Below are 24,574 nucleotides of genomic sequence, written 5' to 3' on the forward strand. Positions count from 1 at the left end.
AACGGAAATGAAAACTCAGTAAAGGAGCTCAACAGTAGGTTTGAACTGGCAGAAGAAAGAGTCAGTAAACTTGAAGACTAATGGAGATAATGCAATCTAAAGAACAGCGAGAAGGGGCTTCCCTGGTGGCACCGTGGTTAAGAACCCACCTGCCAATGCAGGGGACACAGGTTCGAGCCCTGGTCCGGGAAGATCCCACATGCCGCGGAGCAACTAAGCCCGTGCGCCACAACTACTGGGCCTGCGCTCTAGAGCCGGTGAAGCCACAACTACTGAAGCCTGTGCACCTAGAGCCTGTGCTCTGCAACAAGAGAAGCCACCACAATGAGAAGCCCGCGCACCGCAACGAAGAGCAGCCCCTGCTCGCCGCAACTAGAGAAAGCCCGTGGGCAGCAATGAAGACCCAATGCAGCCAAAAATATATAAATAAATAAATTTATTTAAAAAAAAAGAATAGCGAGAAAAAGAATGAAGAAGAGTTAAGAGAGCCTCATGGAAAAGTGGTACAGCAGTAACAACATCAATATACTCATAACGGAAGTGCCAGAAGGCATGCAGAAAGAGAAAACCACAGAAAAAAGTATTAGAATGAATAATGGCTAGAAACTTCCCAAAGCTGATGAAAGACATTACTCTATGCATCCATGAAGCAGAATGAATTCCACATCAAATAACCACAAAGAGAACCACACCCAGATGTATCATAGTAAAAATGCTGCAAAACAAGGACAGAGGAAACTTTGAAAGCAGCAAGAGAACACTGACTTGTAAATAAGAGAACTGTAAGATCAACAGCTGACTCATCAGAGACAGCAGAGGCCAGAGGGCAGTGGGATGATACAATCAAAGTGCTGACATTCAGCAAAACTATCTTTCAAAAAATCAAGGCAAAATAAAACATTTCCGGATAAATAAAAAATTAGAAAATTTGTTGCTAGTAGACCCACCTATGAAAAATACTTAAGGAACACAAGTGACCTAGATGGTAATTCACATCCATAGAAAAAAACAAAGGACACCAGTAAACGTGATTATATAATTATAAAAGACAGGGTAAATGCATATTTTCTTTCCTTTCTTAACTGATAATTCCCAGGTTGTGTAGTTTATTCCAGAGCACACACACATGTACAGAAAATGGAAAACATCTGGGGAGGCATTTGAACGCTAAACCCTTCCACGTACAGCTCTCCCCGACCACAGAGCAGCGTCCTCCGCCTCCAGGCAGGCCTCCCCGCCACTGCCCCGCCCACCAGGGCACACCACATAGCAGGCCCTGTTTTGACCAAATGCACCTCATGCCCCCGACCACGGCCCTTACCGGATCCTGGCAGGACGTTGATCACGCCCTTGGGAATGCCAGCCTTCAAGGTCAGCTCTGCAAACTTCAAGGCTGTGAGTGGGGTCACCTGAGGAGGCAGGACAGGAGGGAAGTGGGCTCCGCCGTCCCCTGCTGGCGGCCGTCCCCTGCTCTCGACACCCCACAAGCCAGCAGCCGCTCCTCTTCTGGTGGAAAAGGGGTAACTTTTCCTCGCCTGGTTCGGTGGTCCACACCCCACCCACTGCTGGGCCTCAGGCTGAGAGGTGCATCTGTGGGTGCTCAGACTTTGTGGGGGCTGGGTGAGTGGGGCCTTCCAGGGACAATTGCTTTGACCTCTCAGCATCCCATCACACTAAAGGGGGAGGTTAAGGGTCACCTCAGGGGTTAGTAAGCAGATGTACGCAAATTACTGGGAAATTTGTTATGCATGTTAAAATGCCTGAGGAGTGCCTAACTCAGGGTAAATACTATAAACCAGTATCATTTTGCTGGTTTTTACTACGTTAATACCCTTGAGGCCAAATCGCCCCAGAGGAGCTGAGTGAGACCCCCTGGGCCCACCGCCCCAGCATCTGATCTTCAGCTCCTAACTAAACCCTCCAAAGTACAGATGAGGGTTCGAGGCTTGTGGGGTGACCTCACCGCAGGGCACCCTGCTCAGGCCCCTCAGCCTGCATGAGGGACCCCGTCACACGGCTTCTCTGAGAGGGGCCTGGGTGGTGGACACACAGAAGCTTCCCCAGGATGTCTGGGCCCTGAAGCACCAGCTTTAACAGCAGACACCCAGGGCTTGGAGCCCGGACCCTGGCTCCCGGGGCCGCACAAGGGGGCTGAGCTGGAGTCTGTGAAAGACCGCCGACCACTCACCAAGCAGCTACACGCACGGCCCGGCTAGCCTGGCTCGGCCCCGCGGCCCAAACAACACCAGATCCGCCCAAGGCCGCCTCTGCCCCGTGCGCCGGCCCACAAAGGCCGCCCTCACCCGCAGAGCCCTCCTCCTTGTCCGTCACCCCTCGCAGGTGCCACCCGCCCTCCAAGGCCTCAGGCCCCGCCAGGACGTGCCCGCACCCACCTGGGCAGGCTTGATCACCACTGTGTTCCCCGCAGCCAGGCAGGCGGCCATCTTCCAGGACAGCATCATCAAGGGGTAGTTCCAGGGGATGACAATGCCACAGACCCTGTGGGACGAGGGAAGCAGGCCTTCATCTCTCCGCTCGGCCTGGGTCCCGCGTGGACCTGCCACTGCCGCCTCTCCACTCCAGGGCCAGGCTCCTGATGTGGCATCAATGGCCCTGGAGAGGGACCGCTGACACCTGCCTTCCCAGGCCCTGATGGGGCAGTATGTCCAGTCCGGCAGTAGCCCCACTTCCCAGCAGGGTGTGATGGCAGGGGACAGTGCACAGCTTCTGATGGGACACAGTTTAGGGACACAGTTGGGTACGGGCAGCACCAGGAGATGGGGAGGTGACAGCAGGCAGCAGGCACAGGTGAAAACAGGCAGGGGCTGGGACACAGTCAGGGGTCACAGGGGTGGCCGGGGGGACACGGGAGAGCGTCAGGGGTCATATGTGTGGCCCAGGAGGATGTGAGAGAGGGTCAAGGGTCCCACAGGTGGTTGTGGATGAGGGTCCTCCTGGGCATTAGGCCAGGGTCAGTGCCAAGGAGACAAGAAGGACGCAGTCAGTCTGGGGACCTGACGAAGCCTGCCTGCTATGCACTGAGAGATGGTGTCCAGGGTCAGTGCTTCCCCTTTGTCCCAGAGAAGCCTCTGGCTGGGCAGTGTCTCCATGGAGGGAGCCCCTACGTCCTAGGAGACATACTGATGACACCTGTACTCCCAGGAGGCATGTGGCCCTGCCTCCTCCTGAGCCCGTAGGACTCGGTGATGGCAGCCCCTCCCCGTGAGTCAGTTAGATGAGCTTGTCCACACGGAGCCCCGTGCAGACCACGTGACTGCGGCTTCATCATCGTCACTGCCGTCTTCTTCATCATCTTCACCATCGTCTCCATCACCATCATCTTCATCTTCATCACCTCCATCATCTTCACCATCGTCTTCATCACCATCTTCACCATCATCTTCATCACCATCATCTTCATCACCTCCATCATCTTCACCATCGTCTTCATCACCTCCATCATCATCACCATCATCTTCATCACCTCCATCATCTTCACCACCGTCTTCATCACCTCCATCATCTTCACCATCGTCTTCACCATCATCTTCATCACCTCCATCATCTTCACCATCGTCTTCACCATCATCTTCATCACCTCCATCATCTTCACCATCATCTTCATCACCTCCATCATCTTCACCATTGTCTTCATCACCATCTTCACCATCATCTTCATCACCATCTTCATCACCTCCATCATCTTCACCATCGTCTTCATCACCATCTTTATCACCTCCATCATCTTCACCACCGTCTTCATCACCGTCTTCATCACCTCCATCATCTTCACCATCATCTTCATCACCTCCATCATCTTCACCATCGTCTTCATCACCATCATCTTCATCACCTCCATCATCTTCACCATCATCTTCACCATCGTCTTCATCACCATCTTCACCATCATCTTCATCACCATCTTCATCACCTCCATCATCTTCACCATCGTCTTCATCACCATCTTTATCACCTCCATCATCTTCACCATCATCTTCACCATCGTCTTCATCACCATCTTCATCACCTCCATCATCTTCACCACCGTCTTCATCACCATCTTCATCACCTCCATCATCTTCACCATCGTCTTCACCATCATCTTCATCACCTCCATCATCTGCACCATCGTCTTCACCATCATCTTCATCACCTCCATCATCTTCACCATCGTCTTCATCACCTCCATCATCATCACCATCATCTTCATCACCTCCATCATCTTCACCATCGTCTTCACCATCATCTTCATCACCTCCATCATCTTCACCATCGTCTTCATCACCTCCATCATCTTCACCACCGTCTTCATCACCGTCTTCATCACCTCCATCATCTTCACCACCGTCTTCATCACCGTCTTCATCACCTCCATCACCTTCACCATCGTCTTCACCACCACCATCACCATCTTCACCGTCATTTTCTTCACCATCATTACCACGATCTTCATCACCATCTTCTTCACCATCGTCACCAGCATCTTCACTGTCAACATCTTAACCATCATCATATTCATCACTATCTTCTTCATCGTCATCACCTCCATCAGCATCAGAGAATGTTTCCCCAAACGATGACGGCTCAGCCGACCTGGCAGTGGGAAGTGCACACGCAGAGGCCAAGGGCATGACGGGTCACTGACGAGCCACAGGGTTCATGGGCCGGGAGAGCGGGAGTGCAGTGGGGCCTGGGGCCGGCACGGGGCCCCACACACCTTCCCGGGAGTGGTGGGGTGTGCTGAGGGGTTAGGAAAGCCGGTCCTCACCCCACATACACCCAGCACACCCAGAGGGACAAGGCAGTGGAGGGAGCAGGGTGAGAGCCCCCAGGGAAGCGGAAGAGGTCACCGAGGAGAAGGAGGCTGAGGCTCCGGAGAAGAAAACGCAGCACAGACTTCCTGCCCTCAAGACTGAATCATGCCCTCACATCCCGGTGCTGAGGACTTAACTCCAGTGCCCCAGGTGTCACCTGATTTGGAAACAGGGTCATCCCAGGTGTAATTAGTTAAGATGGAGTCTCGCGGATTAGGGTGAGCGCCTAACCCCATGTGACCGCCGTCCTTATGAACGGAGAGCCCCGTGAAGACAGACCCGCAGAGGGAGAGGGCCGTGTGGGCGCGAGGGCAGAGCCCAGGAGCACCAAGGTGGCCTCCATCACCAGAAGCCAGTGGGGCAGCCTCAGAAGGAGCCAACTCTACCGACACGTAGCCTGGGACCCGCGGCCCCCAGACTGTGAGATGACCGAAGTCCGCAGCACGAGTCTCGCAGGCTGTGGTGCTTGGTTACGAAGCCCTGACAAAGCCCCCCACCTGCCGGTACAGGGGAGGCCTCCCCACCGACTCGCCCGGCCAGCCAGGCACCCGGGCAGGGTCAGCGTCCTACTCAGTCCGACGGGATGGGCACCCTGTGCGGGGGCTGAGGCTCAGGGACCTCGCAGACTCACGCGACTGGCCCCTGCACCTGAGGGGGCTCTGAGCAGGGTCCTGGCTCCACACTCCTGACGCCTCGGCTGGGTACTTCTTTGCTGGGGGGGTGGTTCCTGCAGCCCCCGTGTCCTGACCTCATGCTCTCCCCCGGCACTGAGCCCTCCCGGCGGCGTCTGCATCCACGTGCTGAGCCCTCAGCTCTGCCACGTGCCGTCTCCTCGGGTGCCCGTCCCCGTCCTGCGTTAGCGAGTCCCCACACTGAGCCTCGCGGGAGAGACACCAGGTCTCCGTGGACACTGCCGGGTGGCCTCGGCCGAGGCAGGCCTTTGGACATCGGATGGTAAGATGGGGCCCCTCGCTGCGGGTTTAAAATCCCTCCCAAACCTAGTCTTTCCATGTTGACTGGACGTCTGTCCTCCTCCTTGTGCCGCGGGCTGGTCTCGCTGAGGGTTCCTGTCCCCGCTGCTGTGTAGGAATTCCTTGTCCTTAAGTACACCGGTCATTACACTCTTCAGATAAAATTTGGGGGAATGCCCTCTCTTCCCCCCATGACCCTGACTGATGGAGGGTTACTATAGGGATTAAACACAATTATGGTCTCAAAGTCGTTAAACAGTGCCTGGCAGGGAACAGGGGCTGTGGAGGAGAAAGCTGTTTTCACCCTGAGGACAGGAATTTTCATTGGTTTTTCTCTTTGTTGCATCTCCGGCCCTTGCCATGTCTGGGAGGTAGCGGCTGGCAAATAAACGGCTATCTGATAAATACACAGAGAGGGGACATCTGAGCCCCCCGCGCAGTCCTAAAAAGTGCCCGGCGCGTGACTCACCCGATGGGCTCCTTCCGGGTCATGGTCAGGTTCCGGTTGGGTCTGGCCTGGTTGATGGGGATGGTGGCACCCTGGAAGAAGCAGCAGCATCACCGGGAGGGGCTCTGGCCCCTCACCCCTTCCCCTGTGGGCAGCCAGCCTGTGCCTGGGACCCAGGGAGGGACAGGGGCTGTGTCCCGATGCCCCCGCTTGTGCAGGACAGGACAGCTGAGGGGTCCAGAGCCGGGTGGAGCAGGCAGCCACAGGGGGTGAGGTGCTGAGCCTGGCCGAGTCCTCAGACAGGAAGCAGGTCCTGCACGGGGACGGCCTCCGGGGCAGGGAAGGGCCTGGAAGGGCCAGGGTGGGGGCCCGTTGCCTCTGGGGGCCTGTGATGCAGGGGCTACCGGGGAGCAGGCACCGGGCAGACCCCCTCCCTTGAGCTCACGCCTGCACTCGGACAGGGCGAGCGCCCAGACCCAGCAGAGACACCGAGAACCCCGCGGCCGTGGGTCTCCCTGGAAGGGCTCAGCCACCACTGCCTGCGGCAGGAAAACCTCCAATAATGGCCCCCAAGTGAGGCCCTGAGCCCTGGGACCTGGTGAGCTGCCCGTACGATGACACAGTATGACAGAGTTGGCCTTAGGATGGGGAGATGGTGCAGGTGGGCCAAGCATAAGCACAGGAACCTTGGGGAGAGCAGGTGGCTCTCCTCTAGGCCTCTGGTTAGTGGCAGCAGAGAGTCAGAGGGGCGGGGTGTGGAGGGCTGGGCGAGGACCAGAGAGACGACTGCAGGAGCCCCGGCCGCAGCCCTGCCCCCTGGGCGCCGCCAACACCCGGTCCTCCCCGGAAGCGCGAGCAAGGCCCAGCCCAGTGACACCCCGACAGCGACCCTTGAGACCCTGGCACAGAACCCAGCCCCGCCCGACCCGCTTCCCACCTGCAGAACTGGGAGCGGATAACCGGCGTTTTCCTAAGGCCACAAAGCTGTGGCGGGTTGTGGCGCGGCCTTCAGAGTGCTGTGCCGCCCTCGGGGGCCCTGCCGGCCCGGACGCCCATGGGAGCCCCACCTGGATCTTGTCGCACCAGCCAGCGAAGTAGCGGAAGGTCTGGATGGACATGCCCACGTGGGTCTTCAGCGCCAGCGTGTAGACGGCCCCCGCGTCCAGGGCCTCGATGGTGGCCAGCTCCTCCTGCTGCTGCTCCAGGAGGTCGGCCAGCCTGAGCGGGGCGGGCAGGGCGCGGGGCTCAGGCCTGGCACGGTCTCGCCTGCCCTTTCGGGGCCCCTCCTCAGAAGCCGGGCGCCCTGCCAGCACCACCTCACTCAGGTGCCGGCCTCAGCGTCCTCATCTGTGACATGGGACGGCGGCGTGTCCTTGGCTGGAGGGGCGTGAGCATGGTGCCCCGTCCCCCTCCTCTCCTCTCTCTCTTCCTTCCCGGGATATCAATGGATCCCTTGCTTCCTAATTACACCTCCTGCCTCTGCGAGAAGACGCCTTGTCCGGGGACAGCATGCCGGTGTCGAGCAGCAACCACTCCACGCGGCTGTACTGGGGATGAGGGAGCATCTGCACAGCCTCCTCCAGGCTGAGCCCACGTCCAGCTGCCCTCAGTGGTCCCTGTGCCCCTGCCATCACACCCCACAGCGTCCTGCCAGCACCCTCCCGCTCCCGCCGCCCTTCAAACTCTCCGGCCGGCACAGACATGTGCCGGGACAGGCGTTCCAGACTGCCTGCCTCTCCCGCGAGCACAGAGACAGCTGGCCTCCCTGACCTCCCGCTCCTGCTGGGTGCATGGCCCGCACACAGCGTGGGGCTGGCAAGTGGGACTGGGGACTGAGCAGAAGGGCCCATCGTCACCGCACAAACAGGGACGTACCAGGTCGCTCTCCGGGTACGAGAGCAAAGGTAAGTCACATTTTGAGAAAAATTATAGACCAAACAGTGGAGATACCATGTTGTTGGCATTACAAGGACAAGGGTTCCATCGGCTACGAGGACAGAAGGCCAAAGACATAAATCCATATTAAAGTCAGCATGAGGTGGCCTGTGTGTGTCGGCCCCTAGGTTGTCACGTCTCCCGTCTTTTAAGGTGTTCGCAGCCTGAGACACCTTAGCTCAAAAGCCCGCCAGCGCCAACTTTTACACAGCCAGCTATTTTAAAACAGCCCAAATGTGCACATTTTTAGCCATTGACAAGTGGATGCGTCCCCCAGGAACCTCACCCGACAGCTGTCACCACTGGTGAGACAGGCTGTGCAGTTACAGCCACGGGCCTTCCCAGTCCTCTGATGCAGAGACCCTGGCGTAGGTGCTGCTGTGCAACTTTGCCCGGACACGGGAGCCCCTCTCAGGTCCCTCTCCCCCCAGGAGCGCCCCTGTTCCGCCACTACAGCCTCGGGGGACCTCCCGCTGCGGGGTGCCACCCGATGAAGCCTGCGGTGTGTTGCTGGCTCTCGTGGCCACGTCTTCTTCCTTGGTCAACCCCCAATCCCTCCATCCGCCACACCTGTGCAAAATGCCATGTGCGTGTGATGTGACTGTGTCACGAGTCCCTAAGTAATTGTCACCTGAGCTGCTTGGGAGGCTGGGGGGCAGCTTGGGTGAGGGTGCCTTCTGCCTGCCAGAGCCTGGTCCCCGCACAGCACCAGGTCGGGGAAGAACAGGCAGGCAATGCTGGCCTCCTGAAGGTCTGCAGGGTGGGCACCAGGAGGGGCAGACGCTGAGGTGCCAGGCGGCTCAGACCCCCTTCCCCGGCCCCTGACCACGGCAGCCCGGGCCACCACCAGACTCTGGGCCGTGGACCCAAGGAAGTGTGCGAGCACAGGGCAGCAGCTTTCCACGGACGCCCACCCGCTCTGCAGGGTCCATTCCGGCAGCTGGGTACACGGCTCCCCGGCTCCTGGGGGTGTCTGGTGACTTTCTCTGACTCTCCCCCTGGACCTTTCTGCCCAGCTTCTCCCGTAACCGTGTGCTGTCTTGCTCCTGTGATGCACCCACGGGGGTCCCACTTCCGTCCATGGACCAGGGAAATCCTGTCTCGCCCCTCTGCGGGGACTGGGAGGAGACTGGGTCACCAGGAGCTGTAGAGCCCTGAGGGGTCTGTCTACGCAGCTGCTCGGGGCACCTCCCCCAAGGTCCTTGTGGCCAGTGGGCTATTGCAACACGTGCCACCACAGGGCAGCAGAGGGTCTCGGGGGAGGGACGCGGTCTGGCTCAGGGCAGTCCACCAGGGTCCCTGCTCTGCCAGGGTTCACAGCTCTGCCCGATCTCTGGGGCCTCAGATCCCCAGCCAATGCCTTCCTACAACTGATGGCTCCTGAGATACGGCAGGCTGGGCAAGCCCTTGCCCGCCCCAAAGCCACCATCTCCATTCTGTTTTGCAAACCACTCTGGCCCCTCTCTCTGGCTGCCTGTGTGGCGGCTGCCCCGGCATTTCTGGCCTCCGGAGTAGAAACAAAAGGCCTTCGGACAGCAAGGCCACGGCGGGGGCCCTCCCGCCCGGCGACAAGCTGGGACCCGCAGCACGACCTGGTCCCAGCCCGGCTCCGCAGGACCCAGAGAGAAAAACGGGTTCCTGAGGCCGGCTCAGCAGGCTCCCCGACACGGCTCGGTTCACCCGCCAGCAGCCCCCTTCTGGAAACACCACCCCGCCTCCTGGGGCACCTGATCCTCCCCAGTGGGACCGCCTGGCTCGAGGAGGGCGGGCAGCAGCTCTCCTCCGCGCCTCACCCCACCCGGGTCATGAGCCGGAGCGTCCCAACCCTTCCCTGGACTTCCGACTGCGCCGAGGGTTTAGCAGAAGGGGAACGTGAGAGAGGAGATTCTGGCAGCGGGAGCCCGGCAGGGCCAGGACGGCCCGCCCCGCCCCGCCCCGCCCCGCCCCCCAGCTCCTGGGAGCCCCGCCCCCTCCCCCGACCCGGCTCCTGGGAGCCCCGCCCCCCGGCTCCCCCGCGTCCCCGCCTTGGCTCCTGGGAGCCCCGCCCGGCAAGCAAGCAGTGCCCTCTGGGCCGGCCCAGGAGCAGCTATTAGCCTGCGGTGGCGGTGGCGGTGGCGGTGCCTCGTCTCCGCCCACACTGTTCCCTCCACCCGGGCACCTCCCCCAGGCCCCCGCCTGGGACAGGCCCTCCTGCCTCTCAAGCTACTTCCTCTGAGAAGCCTCCCCTGGGCCTCAGGCCGTGGTCACACGGGCGCCAGCCGCCGCCTGAGAGGAAGGCCCGGTACAGGAAGGTGGGTGCGGGCGAGGTCCCACCTGTACAGGAGGTGGCCCCGGTCCCGCGCGCTGATCTTCCCCCACAGCCCGTGCTCAAAGGCGTCCTTCGCAGCAGCCACGGCCTTGTCCACGTCGCTGACCTGGGCCAGGGACACCTGGCAGATGACCTGTGGTGGAGTGGAGCCCTGAAGCCCTGCCTGGCCACCTGGGCGGCCGCGGAGGCGAAGGTCGGCGGACAGGAGGGCATGGGCAGGGTCTGCACGACGAGGGGAGATGGGGCCTGCAGAAAGGGCCGTGTTCCTACGTCCCGAGGGCCTTCCCTCTACTCTCCCACTGATCCGATACAGGGTGACAGACTCAGGCTGCAGCCATAAGGCCGAGGGTCAGCTCAGCGTTTGCAAACCGAGAGCAGAGACCCATAGATTTAGTGAGGTGCAGGCGGGAGGTTTGCTCCTGAAGGGACATAAGGCGGCCCAACGCCCCTGCATTCCATGTCCCGAGGCCGCCCACCTCCCGACAGCACAGGCCCCCATACCTCCTGCCATGTGGATGGGGTGGGAGGGCGGAGGCCAGCGCCTCCTTGCTGGTCACCACAGGTAGGCTGTGCCCTCCCTGCCCACGGCCCCGGCGCCAGGCATCCACACAGCCTCCTGCCTGGGCTTCCCAAAACTGGCCCCGAGGTTGTGGTGGCAGCACCTGACTTTCCTGCCTGAGGGCACCTGTCTGGGTCCACACAACCTGCCCATCACTTTCTTAAACTCCCCTCACAGGACCATTCTGAGGCCCTGTCTTCTGCGGTGCGTGTCTGTAGGAAGGTGTGTGTGAGCGTGCATGAAAGTGACAGCGCCACACGTGTGCACTGAGCAGGACAGCTACAGCCAGGGCGTCTTGACAAACCCGGGATGCGAGGCGGGCCTCCCGACGCTGGGGTCATTCTTGAGGTGTGGAGCGGAGGGAATGGCCTCCGTTTCCTCCTTGGGAGGGCTTAACTCTGCTGCAGACCCTCAGAGTCCTCCCGCGTCCCCATCACCCTCCCCACCGCATCTCCCTCTATGCCGTTCCTATAGGAAGGGCTGGAGGCTGACTGCAGTGTTTTCTCGCCCCAGCAGAGGCCCCCAGCCGGGACCCAGAGGCCCCCAGACTGGGGAGGGGGAGTAGATGGGAGAGGGGGCGTCGGGGCCTGTGCGGGGCAAAGGGGTGCTGGGCCTGCACTCACACTTCCGTCTGTCGGGTTGATGGTCTCATAGGTCTTGGCGCCCTCGGCGTCCACAAACGCGCCTCCGATGAAGAGCTGGTGGGGCATTCGGAGGGTCAGCTTGTTCACGGTCTTTTCCACCTGGGGACGAAGGGCCACAGGCCGGAGCTGCAGTGTGGATTCTTCGCGAAGGGGCATCCTTGATGGGCACGACCCCACCAGAGACACAGGGACCACTCACCTTGCCCCCCCCCGCAATACACAAGCAAGGGCCCGGGCTACTCGGTCTCCTTATCGGATCCAGCCCTGCTGCCCAGGGAGCGGTCGTGTGGGCAGAGGTGGCAGCTGAGTGATAAGCAGAGATGGAGGGCCAGACTCCGCAGCTGGACTGCCTGGCTGGAGCCCCGGCTCTGCTACTGACCTTGGGCTGGTTGCGTGGCCTCCGCACACAGGAAGCGCCAGTGGGCAGACAGCACTTGCGGCCCCCAGACACGATGCGGCCCCCGCTCACTGCCCCTCGGGCCTGCAATCCCACGATGAACGCGGAGCCTCTGGGATGCCGCCCCTCCTTCCGCAGTCATTTGTCCACAGCCCTAAGGCCAGCCTGGTGTCCACCCTGGTCACCCATACTTTCTTCATCAGCCCTTGTTCCAGAGCACCAGCCAGCCAAACTATCACAAAGCTAATTCCCATAGGAGTTGGTAGTCTACCGAGATACCCCAGGGATGGTTTCTCCACAGTTTCTTTAAAAATTACATTTGCAGTTAGTTACTTCCTCATACTTCATATATACAAGCTGAATGTAGAGGATCATTTGTTTTCCTTATTGGGAGAACATTCCCAATCCCTTTCTCTCTCTCTCTCTCTCTCTCTCTCTCTTGTTTCAACCAACGGAATTTCACACAGCTGACTGGTTGCACAGGTGATGGAAGAGCTGAGAAGCCACGAGTCAAGCCAGAGGCTGACACCAGCAGGAAGCCGCTGCCCTTGCTGGGAGGTGGTGGAGCCAGGACTAGGGGTGAGAGGCACCCGGGGTACAGGGTGAGCTGGCAGGGCTGGAAGCCACGCCAGGAAACCCACCAAAGGAGAAAGGGGGTGGAGAGAGAAGAACACTGCAAGAGTCTCTCCTTAATACCCTGTCTCCTGTCTTGGGAGCAAACCTGTCCCCTATACTGAGTCTTGGACAACAATTTCCTCTGTTGAGTTTGTCCTACCGCCTGGCATCTTTAGGCTATTTGGAATTACCAAGGGAAGCTTGGGTCACTAAAGCTTCTGGACATCCAGGCTTCCCCCAAGTGTCACTGTGGACCCACAGGTATGGGTGCCTGAGGGGTGTGCAGGCCGGGCCCGCGTGGGGGGCCCAGGACTCACGTGGTCGACGACACCCAGGCCGGGCCCGCATGGGGGGCCCAGGACTCACTCACGTGGTCGATGACGCACTTGCTCTCCTTGTTGTCCCCTCGCATCTTTCTCACTAACAGCTGTATGAAGTCCCCGAAAGTGGTTGCCATGTAGATGTCTTCATTTTCTAACTCCAGGCCGTCACACAGCTCCTTCACTTCCTCAACCAGTCTGGAGGGAAGATGGAAAAGCGAGGGCCTGGAGGAGCCCTGGCAGACCTGCCTGGTTCTAGTGGCAGAGGTGGTGGCTCATCTCAGCCCCCGAGGCGTGGGTGTCAGTCTACAGTTAGGGTTAGAAGCCCAGTCCGTGGATTCAGAGGCTCTGGTTTCAAGTTCTGGCTCCAGCACTTATGAATTTGTGACCTGGGGCAAGTGACCAATTGCTCTGAGCCTAGTTCCTTTGCCTGTAAAATTGGACCAATCATGGCTCCTCTACTATTTCCTGATGAGTAAATGAGACAATCCACGTGGTAATAATTAATAGAAGATTAATAATAATCACTGAAAGACAGTGTGAAAAGAATGAAAACACAAGCCACAGATTGGGAGAAAATATTTCCAAATCACATACCTGATCAAAGACTTGGCTTCAGAATACGTAAATAATTCTTAAAATCAATTCTAAGAAAAAAATCCAAGTGAAAATAGGCAAAAGATTGACCAGATGCTTTACCAAGGCAGAAATATGGATGGCAAATAAGCATATGAAAAGATGCTCCACATCACTCGTCAATAGGAAATGCGAACGAACCACAACGAGATTGGGCTCCGTACTTACCAGCACATCTGAACTTAAAACCACTGGTTAAGACCAACCAGTGGTGAGGCTGCAGAGCACCTGAACCCCGCCCCCTGCTGGCGGGATTGGAAAACGGTACTTTGGAAGCCACGTTGCAAGCACTTTGGCAGTTCCCTAAAAATTAAACATATACTTCCCAACGCTTTTAGGTATTTACCGAAGAGGAATAAAAGCCCCTTTATAGACACAAAACGGCAGAGCAAGAAGCTCCAAAAATCCGTCCCTCCACCTCAACAACTATTGGACAGGCAGGAATTGTCTGAACCAAACGCTTCGGAATTCTCGAGTCTCGGCGACACCTGCAGCTTCCAGGGGAGAACGTGGTGAAGAGCTGGGGTGCGGCAGCAGCGTCCAGACTTTCCACCCCCAGGGCAGGAGGCAGCAGTGGCAGCAGGTCACTCCTGCCGTGGCTTCCTGGAGGCGGGGTTGGGGGGCAATGAGGACCTCGTCCTCCACACATCTGGGTCGTGGGTTCCAAGTGCTGAGGGGCTGGCCCAAAGGATGGCCAATCCCATACACGCTTTGCATAGTGCGTACGACCCCAGGGATAACAGGAGAAACTTCAGTGATTACACACAACAAGGTACACACACCATGCAAAGAAAAGTTTGGAAAAGTCACAAATGGATGGCTCCAACCCTCAACAAGCAAGACTGAACAACCTCCCCGGAGTGAGAGAATCAGATTCTCAGAACTGACACAGCACTACACGCAAAATGTCCAGTTGGAGCAAAACGTCGCAAAACATACAAAGAAACAGGCCCGTTTACAGGAAAAAAGAATTTGGAAGAAACCACCCCTAGGGATTATTATCAAAGACATTAAATCAACCATCTTAAATGCGTTCAATGACTTAAAGGAAACTAGGAAAATGATTATGAAAAAAATGAGAATATCAAGAAAGAGACAGAAATTATAATAATAAGCCAAACAAATTCTCAAGCTGACAGATACAATAACTGAAATGAAACACTCACTAGAGGCTTCAAGAGCACATCTGAACAAGCAGAAGAAAAGGTCGTGAACCTGAAATTATCCAGTATGAGGAGTAGAAAGAAAAAAGAATACGAATGAAAATGAAAATGAGCCTCAGGGACCAGTGGAACATCATCAGATCACACTCATCATACCAGGTCCAGAGAAGAGATAGAACAGGACAGAAAAAATATTTGAAGAAATAATGCCCCCGAAGTTCCCAAATCTGAGGAAACACATGAATATACACGTTCGAGAAGCTCAATGAACTCCAAGCGGGATAGACTCAAAGAGAATCACACCAAGACACGTGACAGTTAACCCACTGAGACCCAAAGACAAGGATGGAATCTGGAAAGCAAGAGAGAAGCTAATCACACACAAAGGATCCTCAATAAAATTAAAACCTGATCCCCCCCCCAAAACCCATGAAAGCCAGAAGGCAGTGGGATGGCATATTTAAAGTCCTGAAAGGAAAAAAGTGTCAACCAAGAGTTCCATACGCATCAAAACTATCTTTCAAGAATGAAGGAGAAATTAAGACATTTCCAGATAAACAGAAGCTGAGGGAGTTCATTGCTAGTAAACGTGCCCTAAAGGGAGTCTTTCAGGCTGAAGTGAACGGACATTAAACAGTAACTCAAAGCCATAAGGAAAAGTAAAGAGCACTAGCAAAGGGTAGGTAAATAGGAACGCCAGTATTACTGTACTTTTGGTATGGTTCGCAGCTTCTCCCCTTTTACTACATTACGTGATAGGCAAATACATAAAGCAAACATTTAACACCTACATTAATGGGTATTCAATGTATAAAGATGTATAAAGGATAATTAACAATAACAATGTATAAAGGATAATAACAATATAAAGGGGTGGGGTGCCTATATATAGGATACGAGCGTCTACATTTTATTGAAATTAAGTTGGTATTATTCAAACTACATTGTTATAAGTTAAAGACGTGAACTGTAATCGCCAAGGTAATTAAGAAATAGCAAAAAAAAAAAAAAAAAAAGGGAATCCAAGTGGTATAGTACCAGAAAAAGGCAGTGATAGAGACACTGAGGAACAAAAAGCATAAAAGGCATACAGAAAACAGCCAGCCAGCAGAAGTAAACCCTTTATCAGTAATCTGGTTAAATGGAAATGGACTGAACTCTCCTCTTAAAAACATAGGTTATGAGACTGGATAGAAACAGCATCCACCCATATACCACCAGAGATTCACTTAGATGCAAATATGCAAAAAGGCTGAAAGTAAAAGGGTAGTAACGGTATTCCATGCAAATAATAATCAAAAGAGAGCTGGGGTAGCCATACTCTTATTAGACAAGATAGATTTTAAATCAAAAACTGTCAAGAAAAAAAGGACATTGTACAATGGTTAAAGGGTCAATTGACCAGGAAGATATAACAATTATAAGCATATGCGCACCCGACATCGGGCCACCTAAATGTACGAAACAAATATTAAGATAACTGAAGGGAGAAGTAGCATCGCAAAGATCCATGAGATTTCAACACCTCACTTTCAATAGCGCACAGAATATCCAAGCGGAAGACCAAGAGGCAGACAGGGGACTGAACTCTGGGAGTGAGACGGACCTCACACACACACAGGATACTCCACCCAGCAGCACGGCACCAATTCCTCTCAAGGACAGGTCACAGGTGAGGTCACGAAACAAGTCTTAACAAATGTAAGAAGACTGAAATCATACCAAGCATCTTTTCTATCCACGATGGTGGAAACGAGACATCAAAAACTGGAAGAAAACTAAATTCAAAAAAATGCGGCTACTAAACAACACACACCTGAACAACCAGTGGGCCAAAGAAATCAAACGGGAAACCAAAAACTACCTTGAGACAAATGAACGAGGAAACACAACATACCAAAACTTATGGGACACAGAGAAAGAGTTCTTAAAGGGAAGTGTATGGTGATCGATGTCCGTATTAAGAAAAAAAGTCTCAAATAAACAACCTAATTTTACACCTCAAGGAATCAGAACAAGAAGAACAAACTAAGTCAAAAGGTAACAGAAGAAAGGAAATGGCAAAGATCACAGTGGAAATAAATAAAATAGAAACCGGGGGGGGGGAAAACAATAGAAAAGATCAACAAAACTAAGAGTCGGCTTTTTGAGAAGATAAAAAAAGGAGACAAATCTTTAGGTAGACTAAGGAAAAAGAGAAGACTAAAAGAAAAAAATTAGCTATAAGAGACAATACAACGGATACCACACGGATAAAAAGCATCATAAGAGACTCCTGTGAACAACTACACATCAACACATTGCAGGCCCCAGAAGAAATGGGTACATTCCGAGAAAAACACAACACTGAACCATAAAGAAACAGATCATCTGAACAGACCAATAACAACTAAGGAGACTGAACTGGTGATCGAAAACCTCCCAACAAAGAAAAGCCCAGGACTTTGGGTGGGCCTCACCAGGGAAAACCTGGTGAATCCCACTCAACATTTAAAAAGAATTAATACCAATCCTTCTCAAACTCTTCCAAAAAAATGGAAGAGGAAACACGCCCAAACTCACTTTACGAGGTCAGCGTTACCCTGATACCTGAGCCAGACAGTGACAGCAGAAGAAACAAAACTACAAGCTAATATCCCTGATGAATGCAGATGCAAAATTATCCTTCTCTTTATACAAATTAGAACTTATTACCACTGTGAAAGGGCAAGAGGGACAGTTCACATGAAGTTGAAGACTGGGTGACCTGATCTGTGGTGACGGATCATCCCTGGGGGCCGCTGACTGGGGAGGGGCAGGAGGGATCCCCTGGAGTGAGGCTGGGTGGGGCCCATGTCTTCATCAACGTGTAGCTTGTGAGATACGATATACATCACATAATATATATATTATACGTGTGCTATAACGTGTGCGTTACACAAGTTAAATCAAAGCTACCACACTGTCCTCTCAAGATCCGTGCACCTCACTGCACGTAAAGTCATTCCTAAAATTTAAAAAGACTTGCGGGACTCCCCTGCCGGTCCAGTGGTTAAGACTTGGCCTTAAAATGTAGGGGGTGTGGGTTGGATCCCTGGTTGGGGAGCTAAGATCCCACATGCCTCGCGGCCAGAAAACCAAAATGTAAAACAGAAGCGATATTGTAACAAATTCAATAAAGACTTAAAAAAAAAAATAAGTAAACAACTATCCGTTTCAAAAAATAAAATGAAATAGAAAGAGTCGCAGTCACGACCCCCTGACTGCCCGCGCTCCAGCCCAGCGGGCCCACCTGTGCCAGGCCCTACCTGCCTGGCCCCTCCCCACACATGCTGGCTTTCACCGGGGTGCTGGGCTTGTGGCAGTTTTAAAAGAGCCGTGCAGGGCTTCCCTGGTGGCGCGCTGCTTAAGAATCTGCCAGCCAATGCAGGCAACATGGGTTCGAGCCCTGGTCCAGGAAGATCCCACATGCCGCGGAGCAACTAAGCCCGTGAGCCACAAATACTGAGCCTGCACTCTAGAGCTCGCGAGCCACAACTACTGAGCCCGTGAGCCACAACTACTGAAGCCCGCAAGCCTAGAGCCCGTGCTCCACAACAAGAGAAACCACGACAATGAGAAGCCCGCGCACCGCAACGAAGAGCAGCCCCCGCTCGCTGCAACTAGAGAAAGCCTGCGTGCAGCAACAAAGACCCAACACAGCCAAAAATAAATAAATAAATTTACTTTAAAAAAGTAAATAAAATAAATAAAAGAGCCGCATATTGTTTGATCTTCCTCCCATGAGGGGTGAGTCTCAGTCCCGCCCCTGCCCTTGAATCTGGGGGGGCTTGTGGCCACTGAGACCAGTCAGGGCAGTGGTCCGCACCTGTCTGCTTGCTGGCCTCACGTCTGCAGAGCCAGGAGCCGCCAGCTAGACGTCCAGGTCCCAGAGTGGCCGCTCTGGGGCCACGACACAGCCTGGGGGAGGACATGCCTGCCCAGCTGTCCCAGCTCCCGCTGGTCCACTCCTGGTGGGCCCGAGGCCTGCACACGTGAGTCCTTTCTGGATCCCTGACCCGCATGGTTTCCTGCCACTCCGTTTTAGGGTGACTCCTGACCTAGAGACACCTGGGACACCATCCCCACTCCAGGCCTTACCTGACGACGTCCAGCGACGCGGCCCCCGACTTGAAGAAGTCAGTGGAGTCTTCCACCTCCACGACGTTGGGGAGAATCCGTTTCCAGGCACCCTGGAAAGCAGGAGTGGTGAGCACGTGGCTCTCAGGGCCCGGACGCGAGCGGCGGGGGTGAGAACAGCCCCGGGTGCGTGCACACTGCCCGGCGCCAGGCTGGCCCGTCCACTCCACTCTCTGATGCTGCCAGGTGCCTCATGGTACTGGGGTGATAGCCTCCCTGGGGAAGCAGGAGCCCAGGCTGCTGTCTGCACACCCACCTCACCTTGACCGCAGCTTCGCGGGGGTCCCCACACTGGTCCGGGGGTGGGGGAGGACAGATGTGCCGGAGCTCCTCCCGAGACCTGCCCCCCGCCAGCCCCACTGGGAGGGTTGCCCAGTGTGGGTGTCCCCGCCTGACACCGTGTGGGGGTGCTGCCACGTGGAAGGGAGAGCAAAGCGGGGGGTGGTTCTGTGAGTGAACGGGGCCACCAAGGGGGCTCGGGAGCCCTGGGTCTCATCCTCGCGGAGAGGCTAGCTGGCTCTGTGCCCCTCTGTCCCGGGCCTGTGGAGGGCAGTGGTTCCTGCCCCGGGCCTCGTGGACGAGCGTGGACAGGGCAGTGAGAGCCGAGTGGGCAGCGCAGGAGGGCCATCCTGTGGGTCACGACGGGACACAACGGGACAACTGCTCTCTGGGCAGCTCCCAGCTGGGCGTTTCAGGGCAGGCGCTGGGAGGCCCATACTCAGGCCGGGCTCCAGGCTGTGGCCCAACCAGGACCAGCCCCCGGTGACCCCTAGGCTGACCCTGCCTGGCCTCTCTCAGGAGGCTGCCCTGGATTTGCTCCCGCCCCCCATCCTCCTGGAGACCATCAGAAGCCGTCCTGAGCCATCCCTTCTCCCCGGGCCTCCACCCAGGCTCTCACCCTCTGGTGACAGGCTTCCTTGAACCCCCAGCTCACACTTAATCCCGGGCATCCTTCAAGGTCAACTGCTAAATCACCTCTTCCCCCAAACCTTCACTGACTGCAACGCTCACTCAGCCCGGGGCCAGCAGTCACTGTCGCTGTGTGGGCGCTGCACGCCGGCACTCCTGGGGTGTGTGGAACCCGAGCGGCTGCGTGGCCTCGTCCAGACCCCAGCTCGGCGCCTGACAAGCCGTCAGATGCAGGCAGCCTCCCCTGCCTCGGTCTCCTCATCTGGGCAAGGGGCTGGGGGCAGCCCTGGGAGCATCCCTGGAATGAGGCTGGCAGAGCTCGGGGTGCAGGAGCCCATGCTGCCTCAGAGCCTGTGAGGCCTCTGCTGCACGTCTGGAACTCAGTTTAGAGTAACCCGGACACTCTAGAAGCATCTGCTTTTCTCATGACTGTTGGGCTCACGGCCAGCGGTACTGAGGTCCTAACAGGTGCCACTAAGCTGTTACCTCTTCTGCCACCAGCCTCAGCCATCCCGGTACCACTCGGCCACCAGCTCCAAAAGGCAGTCTGTCCAGCTGGCCCCATAACCCCAGGGCAGGCTCAGGCCCAGGGCCAGAGCAATTGCTCCAAGAATACTTTTTGAATGAACAGGCTTTTTTTTTAATAGACATTCAGAATGTTCAGCCTCCACCTGAGGAGGTGCTCGGTGCCCCCCGGACCGGCAGGCTCCCCCGTCCCCCCTTGCTGGGTCCTGCGTCTGCACTGGTCACGAGCACGCAGTGGCCCCGCGGCCGCCGCCTGGCCCTCCGCGGCTCCCCGGCTCTCAGCATTTGCTGTGCCTGCCGTCTCTCTGCACTTGGGTCTCAGCGCAAACCACGTCCCTACCCAGGGGGGCCTTCCCCGAACTCCCTTCTGCAGCATCCCCGGCCTCCAGGCACCTCGTTCCCGTCACCGTTACTGCCCTCTGAGCACATCTCCCTTCGGAAATTATTTTATCCCTTGCCTGGTCGTTCGCCAGCTCTCTTTCCTGTGAGAACGGACACGCGTGACAGCAGAGACACTGCGGACCATCACACCCCTAGTGTCTGGACGCGTATCTCAAATAACCGAACCCACGACAGCTGAAAAGCCATCCAGCGCCCTCTGAGCAACACAGCTAAACGCCCTCCAAACCACGCCTTCCAGGGAGAGGGGGGTGGAGCAGAGAGCAGGAGGGCGGTTCTGGGAAGTGGCCGATGCCTGGACTCCAGGTGGGGGGGACACCGGGCCTCCGAGAGGGCAGTGGTGTCCAGCGGCACACGGGAGGGGTGGCACGGAGTCCAGGGCGGCCGACTGTGACACCTGTGCTGGTGACCACGTGGGGGTCTCCCTCTCGGGAGGCCTTTCCGGAAGGTTCCGGCACACATGCCCTACGGCAGGACAACTGGGTCCTCCAGCTATTCTATTTGCCCACTGTTGACAGTGTGTCCCCAGAGGAGTCGGACCCAGCAGCCGAATCCTAGGTCCCAGTGGCACAGGAAGGAGGGGCAGGGGGCATCAGGAAGCCCCGTGACAGGACAGGACCAACACTGTGCCCGGGGTCAGGACATACGTCCTTAGAGGGTGTGCACAGCCCGACCCCAGCGGGTGCGATTTGCGAAACGCACCTGCCGTGCACGACCTGCCCCACCAGACGGTGGCCCCGCAGGTGTCTCTTACCCGCACAGCCTCCGCGGTGACCAGGTCCTCCTCCGTCAGCTCGAGGCCAGTGCTGTCTGCCGCCCTGAAGAGCTGCGAGGCTGGGATCATCTTGCCATCCTCCAGCTGGATGCTCTTCACCAGCAACTGCCAAAGGAAGGCTGTCGGGACCCGAGGCTGCCCGAGCCGTGGGCACATGCTCGTCTCCATCCTCCCCGGAGGCAGGCCCGGGAGCCCAGATCCGGCGAGGAGGCTGCTGCCATAGGGACCCGCTCGAGCTCCTTCCCTGCCGTCCACCCCACCGTGCTCTCAAGCTCGAAAACCAGTAATGGCTGGGTTACCCTATAAAACTGATGCCTACCCGTTAGACTAAAGTAATTCAAGCACTACCTTGAAAGTCAATGGAGAAAACAACTAATCACCCAAGAGCCCAGCTTCCAGAAACTCCCTAGAAACCTGGCACAGGTCAGCAGGTGCCCCTCGGGGCAGAGAAGCAGGTGAGCTCACGGCAGAGACCGCGTCTGTCGGGTAACAGTGCTCTATGAAAACGGCACCTTCTGCACACACCGGACGGAACCACAGCCGGGCTGCCGGCTGACTGCCCACCCCTGCTGTCTTCCCAAGATGCTCTGGAGCTTTCTGGAGCTAAAGCCTAGCCAGGGCCCAGCTGGAAGTTCCTGAAAGACGCTTAACCAAGGGTCTCCGCGAAGGCTGCTCCTTTACTTTGCCGGCCTCACGATTCACGGAGGACTTAGCCCAACCCCCTACTTCCTCCGCCGGCCGCTAGCGGTCTACACGTGCACCACTCACTGACCGCTGTTGGTGGGTAAGCACGGTCATGGTCATGCAGAGAAGCCCAGGGGCTACGCCTCGCTGCCCCTCACCCTTCCCCAGTGGGGGTGGAAACCCAGGCCTGAGTGCCGCGAGGATGCGGGGGCGCAGTCGGCAGAAGCAATTCACAGCGCAGAGCCTGCCCGGGGGGCAGAAGGAGGCTGTGCGGCTCCAGAACCTGTATCTTTGCTGAGTGTTTTCCTCTGCCCTAGCCGCTTCCCTCGATAACTCACAAGCACTAGAACTCGTTTCAGATCTGCTTTGGGAACGTGATCGGAGACAGATACGTAGCGTCTGAAGGCATCAACCACGAATACCTCAAACACCCAGTCACTGCAGATTGCAGGCAGCCTTGGGCCAGGGGGGTGGGCACCCAGCGTGAGCTCCCGCCAGTCCGACGAAAGCTGCCCTGCACCCACCTGGCCTGTGCGTGCCACCGCTACCAAGCGTTCAGCATCCCGGTGTTTGCTGAAATTCCCCAAAGTGCTCAGAGACCCCTGCCTGTCCTGCTTCTTCTCTGCCCCTGGTACCTTAAGGCCCAGATCTGCCCACCGCTGCGTGGGGTGAACACTAACGCAGAGTATCACGGCTGAGCGGTGGGCCTCAGAGCCAGAGCTAGGGCTGGACTCCCAGCTCTGCCACAGGCTAGCCTGGGTGAAGATGGGCAGGTGATTTAACCTCTTTGCTTCAGTTTTCTGCTCGGTAAAATGGGTATAGTACTGATACATGTCTCATACGGTTGTCAGGAAAACTAAATTAAACCATCCAGCTGTTTTTGAACAGTGCCTGGCACGCAGGGATGCTATAAATATTTAGTTGCATAAATCGTAGCTGTCACTCTGAGCTGCACTTCTCTAAGGTGAGTCAGAGCATGTTATGTGCCCGGTGTGGCTTCCTTGTTCAAAGAGAAGGAAACTGAGGCACAGAGGTCCAATGACCGTGCCCTGGGCACCCGGACTCCAGGTCCGGGCTCCCCGGAGAGGGCCTCCCCAACTCTGACACCCGCCCAGGGCACCCAGCTTGGGTGGGGGCACCTGGGCAGGAAGAGCCCAGGGCCAGCCTTCCCGGGACAGGGAAGAAGCAGGCCGACCCAGCAGTCGAGGGTCTTCCCTCCTGGAGCCTATCGTCTCCTTTTCCCGTTTCCTCCAGAAAAGCCTGGAGCCTCCCTGTGGGGCCCGAGCCCCTGGACAGGCGTGTGTGGCCTTCAGCCTACAGTCCGGACAGGGGACCCACAGCAGCAACGTTACCATTCGGTCGTCATTCCCGAAGAGGATGAGTCCCGCTCCGGTGACCACCCCTGGCCGATGGGCTCCTGGGATGGGCAAAGTTTCTCCCTCGGGCACCAGGCCTTCAGTGCTCAGCGTCGAGCTGAAAAACGTCAGCTTCTGTTGAGGACAGGAAAAGCAGAAGGTGCTGGATGAAAGAGGCCCACTGTGGGGGGCCAGGAGGAGCTGGGGGGGCTGGGAAATCAATGGGGTGGGGGTGAGGGTCAGGGCACAAATGGGGGCACAGACGAGACCTGGAGAAGGCACTGAGGCCTCGGAGGGGCACTACGTCACCGCACACTGGCCCGTGACCTCCGACCCAGGGGGACAGACACCGGCAGGAGGTCTGCTGCAGCATCGCCAAGTGAGGGTGCTGCCTGGGGACACCACCAAGCCCTGGCTACCGTGCAGAGGGTCTGGCGGCGGCACAGGCAGCAGAGACCCCGGACGGTCTGGCAGCCAGCCTGCGAGCAGGGGTTGGGACAGCCGGGGGCTCCGTGGAGGACAGGGCTGCCCTCGACGGTGCTCGGCCAAAGGGCCCCACCCCCGGGGCAAAGACAAGTCAGGGCTGGGCCTGGGGTCTCTGAGAGCTGCTCAAATCAAACACAAATGCAGCCTTGAAGAGTTCCTGAGCAGATAAAACCACTGCAGTCACAGGAGCAGAGCTTAATTTAGCTTATTTTGCAAGTTGGTCAAGACCAACTTGACCTCAGTCACGTCTTGCTTGTGTCTCTGGAAATCGTAAGCAAAATTTGCACTGTTCCTCAAAATGGATATGAAGTAACCGTTAGCCAAATCCCTATCATTTGAGGAAATTCTTGTTATAACCAGTCACTGCCTCCTCAATTCACGGCTCATCAACAGACCGCGTGTGGTCTGAGGGCTCCCGGTCCCGGAACTGTCTTTTCCGTGTGTGCACAATAAACTTACTTAGCAGTACTTCG

General features: G+C 56.7%; 2 protein-coding genes across 51 annotated transcripts in view; both read right to left on the reverse strand.

The window, feature by feature from the left end:
• ALDH1L1 (aldehyde dehydrogenase 1 family member L1) overlaps window positions 1-24,574 on the reverse strand; it is a 46,871-nt gene that overhangs the window by 13,051 nt on the left and 9,246 nt on the right. The window contains exons 7-16 of the mRNA XM_082663386.1: window positions 23,613-23,750; window positions 21,556-21,681; window positions 18,930-19,021; window positions 13,062-13,209; window positions 11,659-11,778; window positions 10,482-10,609; window positions 7,301-7,451; window positions 6,255-6,325; window positions 2,394-2,499; window positions 1,322-1,409 (exon numbers count right to left, since the gene is read on the reverse strand). Coding sequence (XP_082519512.1) covers window positions 1,322-1,409; window positions 2,394-2,499; window positions 6,255-6,325; window positions 7,301-7,451; window positions 10,482-10,609; window positions 11,659-11,778; window positions 13,062-13,209; window positions 18,930-19,021; window positions 21,556-21,681; window positions 23,613-23,750 — 1,168 coding nt within the window. The remainder of the gene's footprint in view (window positions 1-1,321; window positions 1,410-2,393; window positions 2,500-6,254; window positions 6,326-7,300; window positions 7,452-10,481; window positions 10,610-11,658; window positions 11,779-13,061; window positions 13,210-18,929; window positions 19,022-21,555; window positions 21,682-23,612; window positions 23,751-24,574) is intronic.
• On the reverse strand, window positions 2,696-5,319 carry LOC309828181 (uncharacterized protein). Of its 50 annotated transcripts, none has more exons than XM_082663370.1 (4): window positions 3,947-5,318; window positions 3,668-3,886; window positions 3,584-3,628; window positions 2,696-3,454 (listed from the first exon to the last, which is right to left on the reverse strand). In XM_082663370.1, exons 1-4 carry the CDS (start codon window positions 4,553-4,555, stop codon window positions 3,122-3,124), a joined length of 1,206 nt encoding a protein of 401 aa, XP_082519496.1. In that variant the 5' UTR covers window positions 4,556-5,318; the 3' UTR covers window positions 2,696-3,121. The 50 variants fall into 50 exon arrangements, with proteins under 50 accessions (XP_082519496.1, XP_082519489.1, XP_082519485.1 ...); XM_082663363.1 differs by having other exon boundaries at window positions 2,696-3,685; window positions 3,767-3,808; window positions 3,839-3,898; window positions 3,989-5,308; XM_082663359.1 differs by having other exon boundaries at window positions 2,696-3,661; window positions 3,755-3,778; window positions 3,809-3,886; window positions 3,947-5,308.

This window comes from Grampus griseus (genome assembly GCF_964374135.1).
Source record: "Grampus griseus genome assembly, chromosome: 10".
Classification (NCBI taxonomy): Eukaryota; Metazoa; Chordata; class Mammalia; order Artiodactyla; family Delphinidae; genus Grampus; species Grampus griseus.